The following is a 9,943-nucleotide window of genomic DNA, read 5'->3' as shown; positions in this document are numbered from 1 at the left end:
AGGAGCGCGCGTGTAGGTCTCCTCTTCTCATGCTCATACAAGTGGTAGAAGAGCTCACCTTATAAAGAGGTGCAACTCTCTCTCAACTTATGAGGTGGGACTAAATTTTAGCCTCACTCACTTCACTCACATGTGTGCATGAATGAGCCAAGAGAATTTCAGACTTTTAGTTGGACTTTGGGCCAAAAGCCCACTAGCAAATTCCAACAGTACTTACACCTCTCTCCTAATAAATGTACTCGCACTTTTTTAAACAAAACAACTGTGTTTTTTTGCGAATTAGATGGGAGTTTTATTCCAAAGTCACATGGTTAAAATCGAGAGGCAATAAATCCTGACAAAATCAAGAACATCTGCTTATCATCAACCGTGGAACAAACTCCCTGTCATTTATCATCTACTTGATCTCTACTACTCCATCTGTCTAGGTATGTAAGTCATCTTACGAAAACCAAATAATCCCAAAACACTTAGGCACGGTACATTAACTCCCTCCTCGTTTCTTGTTTTATGACATATCAACCAATAAGAGATGTGGGCCGTGCATGCTTTCAATGACTTGAGACTACCAAACATGACATGCAGTGGTTAGTTCATTGCATGCAATGCTATTAATTAGCAAAAAGACATTAAGTTTTCTTGTTTTCCTCTCCGCCTTGGTCGCGGTGCACAACGTAAGATGACTTACACACCTAGACAGAGGGAGTACCAAGTGTCCATAGACCGATCAAGACAAACTGTCGGCTGAGAGGATCGACCTAGTAGGCACGTTTTCCCACATGTGCAAGGTTGCCCGAACCAGGCAGCTGTGCCCAATAGGCAATAGCACGTGTGCAAACTAACATGCACGTGCAATACATGTGCGATGCGACTCCATCCGGCTAAACATCATTACTGCCGGCCACTAACCCTTCTTAATTAATAAAAAAATGTGAAATAATTAGCCGCCATCTTTTCTTTAAGACTACCATAATGAAAGTAACATAGGTGGTAACATCACATTTATTTAGGTAAAATAGATGATGTGGCATGTAATTAATGAAGAAAGAGAGGCATGTGGTAACATTGCTAGTTACTGTAACATAACATATATGAAGAAAAGATGAGTCTACAACCTAATAAATGAAGTGATGCATGGCTTAACACATAGTATGTTACTACCCACTATGAAGGTAATAACATAGACTAGTAACATATGCATGTTATTAGTCTTAAGTTATTCCCCATTGTGACTAGTCTAACACACGTGATGCTTGCATGCATTGCATTGCACTCTACGAATTATTCCAGTAAATTTAGATGGGACCCACGAATATATATAAAGTTTTTACGCATGTACGTAGCGTCATGCGATTGCCGTAGGGACTGGAGCGCGGCGGAAGAGGTCGTTTCCTGGTCGTCCGTGCGCAAGGCCTGGTCGCCGCGCCTCTATCGTGCCATGCGACATGGACGGGCCACCGTGGTATTTAATTCTGGAGGCACCCACGTTTTAGGCCTTCCTTCTTCCCCGTCGCTCTCGCGGCACAGTTTCAGCACGAGCAGCTGCACTCCAGCAAGCACACTCACCAGCTAGAAATTACTATATATAGAAGAGCACTCGAGCAGCCAAGCCCATCGATCACACTGTCATCACGCCACCACCCATCCACGATCACGTACGTGCGCCACCAAACCATGTCGGCCACCTCCTTCGACCGTGCAGCGGAGCTCCGCGCGCTGGACGCCACCTACGCCGGCGTCCGCGGCCTCGTCGCCTCCGGCGTCACCCACGTCCCGCTCATCTTCCGCGTCCCCGACCAACACCACGAACCACCGCAGGACGACATCGTCTTTGCCAACCAGGAGCCGGCAGCCATCCCGGTAATCGACCTCGCGTGCGCCGACCACGCAGCCATAGTGGCCGCCGTCCGCCGGGCCGCGGAAGAGTGGGGGTTCTTCGAGGTGATGGGCCACGGCGTGCCGGAGGTGGCTATGACCGCGGCCATGGACGCGGTACGGGCATTCCACGAGACTGATGGCGGCGAGGGCAGTGACAAGGCGGGGCTCTATTCGCGTGAGCCGGCGAGGGCGGTCAAATATCACTGCAACTTCGACTTATACCAGTCGCCAGTGGCCAATTGGCGCGACACACTCTACCTCCGCATGGCGCCCAACCAGCCTGAAGCCGATGATCTGCCGGATAGCTGCCGGTGAGTGCTCTGGCGGTATCACAGTAGTTCCTCCTAGCTTGGTTTTATGATTGGCACAAGCTAATGCTAGGCCCCGTTTTTAATAAACTGTTTTAAAGATTATTTTTCGTATAACCTGTTTTTTTACGGGTTTCATATAACTCACTTTGATTGATTTGCCCCTTCCAGAAAAGATTTTTTTTACCCCTAAAAAAGAGCTTATTTTTGCCGGAACTTTCAGAAAAGAACTGTCATGGGGAAAAAGCAAACAAAAAATAACCAGTGTTAAAGGAAAGCATAATGCATGATATTTTAGACATAGCGCTGGTGGTAAGAAATATTTTCATTGGCGCCAGTTTTTTACAAGTTTAAATGACGTGTACTCGTCGTATATATTTCAACTAATGATTAGCATGTGCACTTACATAATTGTGTGAGATCTAACTAAATGCAAGTATGATGATCTACCAATAGCGATTTTCTTTAGATACGATGATCTATAGGTTATGAAGATATAACATATGCAATATGTTTAGAAATAATTATGTCGATGTAACGGATATTATTTGATTCATACTGTCATGTATATCTAAAAGATACATTTTGTTTAAGTACAATTATAGAGATCTAATGGTTATGAGTTGTGTGCTACAATTATGAAGATCTAGTGGATACAATATGTATCAGATATGTAGATCTACTGGGTCTGATCTCTTTAGATACATTTACGTAGATCTAGCGATTGTGATAGGTCCACCAAATCGTCGACTGGATGTTTTACTTTTCGTGCAATAATTTCTAGCATGACTTTACTTCTTCTTCTCGTTTTTTAGTATACAATAGATATGCGATATAGTTTATACCTAAATGTTGTACGTATTGTTTGTGTCAGTTCATCCTTGGTTATTGACTAACTGATTAGAGCTAAATTGTGCTTTGAAATTACTTTCTATGGGACATATTTTTGTTGTTATTTTTTAGAAATGCTACTTAAATCACATGTTTGAAGTAAATGACTCAACACTTAAATGTTGATTTGCAGTAATGTGTTGTTTGAATATGCCCACCAAATGAAGAATTTAGGGAACACTTTGCTCGAGCTGCTCTCAGAAGCTCTTGGACTCAAACCAAGCCACCTAGCAGATATAGAGTGCAACCAAGCACAGGTCTTACTGTGCCACTATTACCCTCCCTGCCCCCAGCCAGAACTCGCCATAGGGACAAGCCGACATTCAGACGGTGGCTTCCTAACCATACTTCTCCAAGACGAAATCGGCGGCCTCCAGATCTTCAAGGGGGAGCAATGGGTAGACGTCACTCCTACTCCCGGAGCATTCATCGTGAACATTGGTGATCTCTTACAGGTATTTAAATCATGCTCACCCACCCTTAATTATTTGGTTTATTCAACACAGTGGCTTGTGCCATTCATTCTAAACTATTTCTTTTATGTTACAAAAATGTGCAGTTGATCTCCAACGATGGGTTTAGGAGCGTGGAACATAGGGTTTTGGCGAAGAACATTGCTCCACGGGTCTCGATTGCAAACTTCTTCGGAACGCACATCGATCCGACATCGACAAGGATTTACAGTCCAATTAAGGAGTTATTGTCTGACAAGAAGCTACCGTTATATAGGGAAACCCTCGCTAGTGATTACATCAAACATTACTACTCCATTGGGTTAGATGCAAAAACTGCTATTTCTCATTACCAGCTATGAACTGTGATATGTGAAGGAGAGCTTGTGCTCTCTTGGTGCAAACAAGAACCATGTATACCTAGAACATGAATAATTGAGCAATGTGCAATGCTAATAAATGAATAGTATAATTGCATACATGTTAGGCCTTGCAGTTTTCCGACAACTAGTATGATGGCAAGTGGCGGATCTAGGAATTGAACTTAACCTGGGCGCGGACAATGGTCTATTTTTTTACAAATGTAAGTGTACTTAACGAGAGCTTGTTGAATTCACGAACTCTAATCGGGAGAAAAGAACATTAGAAAAAAGGACTTCAAAACTACTAACATAGAGTCTTAGGGCATCTTCAACGGCAACCCGCAAATTTCTTCCTGCATCCCTCCGTGGACAGGGGGGCGACGTGGACACGAATGCGGGAGATCGCCATTCAACGGTAGTCGCATATATACAACCTCCCTCATGTTTTTAAGTCCGCACGATCAAATAGCCACATACATAGAGTCTAGACGTTTAAATAGCGCATGCATCACTAGTTCAAATTTAAAAAAGTTCAAATATTACATCCCAACATTGTTGTCCCCTTTAACCGCTCATTGATGCTCAATCAGGTCTTCCTTCAGCTGCTCGTGAGTTGGCCGATACCGAATTTATTGATGCATTTGAATAAACTCTTCAAATGTGGCTTGATTCTGGTCTGAAAGTTTGATAGGATCACCCCTGTTTTCAAATTCTAGAGCTGCGGCAACATTACCACCCTCATCCTCGACGATCATGTTGTCCGTGATCACACAACATGTCATCATCTCCCACAAGGTCTCCGGATCCCATTGTTTAGTAGGACCATGAAAAACTGCAAAACGTTCCTGCAGAACTCGAAATGTCCTCTCGACATCCTTTCTAGCTGCTTCTTGTCTTTTGGCAAAGTGAGCCTTTTTTATGGCCAACTGTATTAGAGATGGTGCTAACAAAGGTAGCCCACAGAGGATAGATACCATCAACCAGATACTAGACCATGTTGTACTCATATCCATTTATAGTATAATGGCAAGGAGGGGCTTTTCCTTCAGTCAGCCTCGCAAACAACGATGATCGCTCCAGCACATTGATCTCATTGTGAGACCAGGCATGCCAAAGAAAGCGTGTCAGATCCAAAGATCCAGTGATGCAACTGCTTCAACAATGATGGTGGGCTTCTTAACATGACCCTGATATTGCCCTTGTAAAGACTTCGAGTAGTTCTTCCATTTCCAATGCATGCAGTGAAGAGATCCAAGCAAACCTAGCCACCCTCTTGCTTCTGAGGTTGCCAAGAGGCTCTTGGTGTCTGCCACAGTTGGTTCTCTCAGGTACTGAGGTCCGAAAACCTCGACCACGGCAGTTGCAAACCTGACCATGGCATCTCCGCATGAGCTCTCAGACATCCGTAGGTACTCGTCCTATGAATCAGCGGCCGTGCCATATGAAAGCATCTGTAGTGCGGCCACGCACTTTCTGGCAACCAGAGAAGCCAATCGGTCCCATGGCGTGCTTCTTTAAGACGAAGTAGTCATCATAGGACCGGACACCATGGTACAAATGATCGAAGACAGTCTTGCACATCCGAAAACGCCGGCGAAAATGGTCAATGAAGAGTGCATCAAGGGCAAAGTAGTCGGCCATTAGTGTCAAACGGTCAACACGCCCTGTTGGCAGTTGAGCACTCGATGACCGTTGATCGAGCCCTTGAAATTGAGAACATGCTCCTCCGTACGCTCCGCGTCTTCAAGGACCGCCTGCATCAACGCCATCTCATCTGAGTACTCCTCGTCAGACAATCCGTCGGACGACTGATAAGTCCATTTTGTATCATGTTTTCTTATTGTTATTTATGGTTTTTTTAATCATTATTTCACTTTATGATGCAATTTTAATGCCTTTTCTCTTTCATTATGCAAGTTCTATGATGACCCAGAAGTATAGGGTGTCATTCGTAGTCCCTTCGATAAGTAAGAGTGTCGAACCCAATGAGGAGCAGAAGGAAATGATAAGTGGTTTTCAGAAATGTATTCTCTGCAAGCATTGAAAGTAGAGGTAACAGGTAATTTTGTACCAAGATAATTCGTAACAAGTAACAAGTAAACAAAATGTAGCAAGGTGGCCCAATCCTTTTTATAGAAAAGGACAAGCCGGAATGGTCTCTTATATAAAGCAAAGCGATCTCGAGGACACATGAGAATTATCATCTAGTTACTTTCATTTTTATTTGATTCGCGTTCGCTACTTTGATAATTTGATATGTGGGTGGACCGGTGCTAGGGTGTTGTTCTTACTTCAACCCTCTTACGAATACCCCCTCTCACAAGTATGCGCAACAACGAAAGAAGAATTAAAATAAATCTAATCATAGTATGAAACATATGAATTCAAATCAGCCCCTTACGAAATGACGCATAAACTAGGGTTTAAGCTTCTGTCACTCTAACAACCCATCATCTACTTATTACTCCACAATGCCTTCCCTTAGACCCAAGTATGCTGAAGTGTCATGTAGTCGACGTTCACATGACACCATTAAAGGAAGCAACGACATACATATCATCAAAATATCGAACGAATATCAAATTCACATGATTACTTATAACAAGACTTCTCCCATGTCCTCAAGAACAAACGTAAATTCTCAAAAATCATAATCGTGTTCAAGATCAGAGGGGTATTGAATATGATTAAGGGTCTGAACATGTAATCTTCCACCAAATAAACTAACTAGCATCAACTGCAAGATGTAATGAACACTACTAGCAACCCACATGTACTAATCTGAGGTTTTGAGACAAAGATTGAAAACAAGAGATGAACTAGGGTTTGAGATGAGATGGTGTTGGTGAAGATGTTGATGAAGATTGGTCCTCCCATGATGAGAGGATCGTTGGTGATGTCAATGACTTTGATTTCCGACTCCCGGAGGGAAGTATCCCTGGCGGTATCGCTCCACCAGGGGGCAAAAGTGCTCCTGCCCAAGTTCCGCCTCAAGACGGCAGCGCTTCATCCTGAAAGTCCTGTCCTATTTTTTAGGGTAAATGGCCTTAACAGAAGGAAGGGGCCAGAGGCCTGCTGTGGGCCCCATAAGGCATCAGGGCGCGCCCAGGGGGGTGGCTGCACCCTAGCAACTGGTGGGCCCCCTCCAATATTTTTTATATATTCAATAAAAAATCCTTGTGAAGTTTTAGTTCATTTGGAGCTCTTTAGAATAGGTATATCTACTGTAGTTATTTCAGGTCCAGAATTTCAGCTGCCGGTAATCTCCCTCTTCATATAAATATTGCAAATTAAGAGTGAAAAGGCATAAAATTGCATCATAAAGTGAAATAATGACGAAATACATTATAAATATCAATAGGAAAACATTATGTAAATTGGACGTATCATGTAGCATGCAGAGGGAGATTGCAGGCAGCTGGAACTCGGGACCCAAAAGAGCTAAAACAAAGATAGCTATTCTCCGGAGCTCCAAATAACCTGAAACTTTACGAAGATTTTTGTTTCAATAAATGAAAATTACTGGAACGAAGAACCACACCCAATATCTATATTCCTTTTGCTATTTGTATTGTATCAGGAAAACTAACATGTGAAGTATACAGACTAATCATGGAAGTACACACACGCAATAATATGAAAAGTACATACACTAACACCGGAAGTTCACATGCATGTCAAAATGATCTTTATTAACTCCTCGAAAGAGAACCAAAAGTAATCTTTTGAGGAGATAAAGCCTTTTAGGAGTTCATCTAGATTCTCTAATACATGATATTTTAGCCATAAAGCGGGTGGTAAGAGATATTTTCATTGGTGGTAGTTTTTTACAAGATATTCAGGGTGACGAGTAACATGGTTAAATCACATGTACTCGCCATTTATAATTCAACTAATAGTTAACATGTGCACCTAAATAATTGTGTGCGATGTAACTAAGTGCAAGTATGATGGTCTACAATAGTGATTTTTTTAGATACGAAGATCTATATGTTATGAAGATATAACATATGCAATCTATTTAGGTATGGTTATGTAGATGTAATTTAGGTACAGTTATGTAAATCAAAAAGGTACAATCTATTTAACTAAAACTATATAGAACTAACGGTTATGAGATGTGTGCTACAATTATGAAGACCTAGCGGATACAATATGTATCAATTATCTAGATCTAATGGATCTAATCTGTTTAGTTACATTTATGTAGATCTAATGATTGTGATAGGTCCGCCAAATCCTCGACCGGATGTTATGTTGTATAGCACATCTTTATTTTTTTCTTCCCCATTTATTAGTATACAATAGATATGTAATATAATTTATACCTATATGAAATATGCATTGTTTGTGTGAGTTCATAGTTGGTTGTTGACTAATTTATTAGAGCTAAATTGTGCAGTCAAATTACTTTCCATAGGACATCTTTCTGTTGTGATTTTTCGGAATTCTTCTTAAATCACATGTTTGAAGTAAACCAATCAACACTTAAATATTCATTTGCAGCAAAGCGTTGTTTGAATATGCCCACCATTTGAAGAATTTGGGTAACACTTTGTTCAAGCTACTCTCGGAAGCTCTTGGGCTCAAACCGAGCCATCGGGCAGATATAGAGTGCAACCAAGGGCAAGTCTTACTATGCCACTATTACCCTCCTTACTCCCAGTCTGAACTCGCCATCGGGACATGCCGACATTCAGATGGTGGTTTCCTGACCATACTCCTCCAAGGTGAAAATGGCGGCCTCCAGATCTTCAATGAGGATCAGTGGGTAGACGTCACGCCAATGCCCCGCGCATTCATTGTGAATATCAGTGATCTCTTACAGGTATTTAAATCATGGTTAACCACCCTTAATTATTTGTTTTGTTCAACACAAGAGCTTTGGCTGATCATTAACTATTTCTTTTACATTACAAAAATGTGCAGTTGATCTCCAATGATGGGTCTAGGAGCGTTGAACATAGGATTTTGGTGAAGAACATTGCTCCATGGGTCTCAATCGCGTACTCCTTTGGAACACACATCGATCCAACCTCGACAAGGATTTACAGTCCAATTAAGGAGTTGTTGTTTGATGAGAACCAACTGTTATATAGGGAAACTCTCGCTAGTGATGACATCAAACATTACTACTCCATTGGGTTAGATGCGAAAACTGCTATTTCTCATTACCAGTTATGAATTGTGGTATGTGAAGGAGAGTTTCTGCTCTGTTGGTGCAAACGACAACCATGTATTCGTAGAATATGAAGAATTGAGCAATATGCAATGCTAAGAAATGGATAGTAAACTTGCATACATGCGAGGAATTGCAGTTTTCTAAGAACTTGTGTCGTGGCCAGTGGTGCATCCAGGAATTGAACATGGTCAGGGCGAACATGCAGGGTCTAAAACCTTTTTGTACAAATGCAAGCTTATATAACTAAAACTCATTGAATCAATTACTAAAAACAGGTAAAACAAAAAAAATGTTCTTCGGAACTAATAAAATAGTATTTTTCCTTGCAATGTGAACTTGATGCCATAATAGAACTCCACAAAACCAAGTGACACCTACAACATGTGAAACGAAGAATTATGAATGTAGATCTTAGCACAAATGTGATAATAGTTGTAGCTCTTCATAAGATGAAAGTATATCTTTAAGATGTAGTTGAAAAAATAACACGAGGTTCTCGCGGTAAATGATCTCGACGGTCGTTCAAAGCATTTAAGTTGTAGTTGTAGAAGCAATATGTGGCATCCTTGTCATCACTACTTCAACCAATCATATATCCAGCTTCGTGTCATTTTTGAACACTGCGATCAGCAAACAGCAAGCGGGGGAGAGTCAAGTCAAGTATAACACAGGACTGGCGGGGTGGGGTCTTTATGCGCATGATTCCTTGAATGTCCTCCCTTTTTGTACGACGAAAAAATGATTCCAACGAGCCAGATCTCTTGACATTTCTGCCCTTCTCAATTCATCTCAAATTTCCGAGATAGCATACTTTTTTGGTATTTGGTGATTGGCCGATTTGGTATCTCGCTCGATTTGGGGATGGATTTC

At 41.7% G+C, this 9,943-nt stretch overlaps 2 protein-coding genes across 2 annotated transcripts; both read left to right on the top strand.

Moving 5' to 3' along the window:
* The first annotated feature begins 1,633 nt into the window (after positions 1 to 1,633).
* Positions 1,634 to 4,112, top strand: LOC123048250 (1-aminocyclopropane-1-carboxylate oxidase homolog 1). Its single transcript, XM_044471387.1, has 3 exons — positions 1,634 to 2,189; positions 3,211 to 3,532; positions 3,637 to 4,112. The coding sequence occupies exons 1-3, from the start codon at positions 1,675 to 1,677 to the stop codon at positions 3,889 to 3,891; spliced, it is 1,092 nt and encodes a 363-aa protein (XP_044327322.1). The 5' UTR covers positions 1,634 to 1,674; the 3' UTR covers positions 3,892 to 4,112.
* Positions 4,113 to 5,265: 1,153 nt separating this feature from the next.
* LOC123055482 (1-aminocyclopropane-1-carboxylate oxidase homolog 6) lies at positions 5,266 to 9,075 on the top strand. The gene is made up of 3 exons (XM_044479486.1): positions 5,266 to 5,387; positions 8,398 to 8,719; positions 8,821 to 9,075. The coding sequence occupies exons 1-3, from the start codon at positions 5,266 to 5,268 to the stop codon at positions 9,073 to 9,075; spliced, it is 699 nt and encodes a 232-aa protein (XP_044335421.1).
* Positions 9,076 to 9,943: the final 868 nt, after the last annotated feature.

The sequence above is a fragment of the Triticum aestivum genome, chromosome 2D (assembly GCF_018294505.1).
Source record: "Triticum aestivum cultivar Chinese Spring chromosome 2D, IWGSC CS RefSeq v2.1, whole genome shotgun sequence".
Lineage (NCBI taxonomy): Eukaryota > Viridiplantae > Streptophyta > Magnoliopsida > Poales > Poaceae > Triticum > Triticum aestivum.
This window is presented reverse-complemented; position numbering and strand designations above follow the sequence as displayed.

Coding starts and splice junctions, on each gene's coding strand:
- LOC123055482 (XM_044479486.1), top strand. CDS start 5,266: ATGGCATCTCCGCATGAGCTCTCAGACATCCGTAGGTACTCGTCCTAT. Junction 5,388..8,397: donor GCAACCAGAGAAGCCAATCG/GTCCCATGGCGT, acceptor ATTCATTTGCAG/CAAAGCGTTGTTTGAATATG. Junction 8,720..8,820: donor ATATCAGTGATCTCTTACAG/GTATTTAAATCA, acceptor AAAAATGTGCAG/TTGATCTCCAATGATGGGTC.
- LOC123048250 (XM_044471387.1), top strand. CDS start 1,675: ATGTCGGCCACCTCCTTCGACCGTGCAGCGGAGCTCCGCGCGCTGGAC. Junction 2,190..3,210: donor GATCTGCCGGATAGCTGCCG/GTGAGTGCTCTG, acceptor GTTGATTTGCAG/TAATGTGTTGTTTGAATATG. Junction 3,533..3,636: donor ACATTGGTGATCTCTTACAG/GTATTTAAATCA, acceptor AAAAATGTGCAG/TTGATCTCCAACGATGGGTT.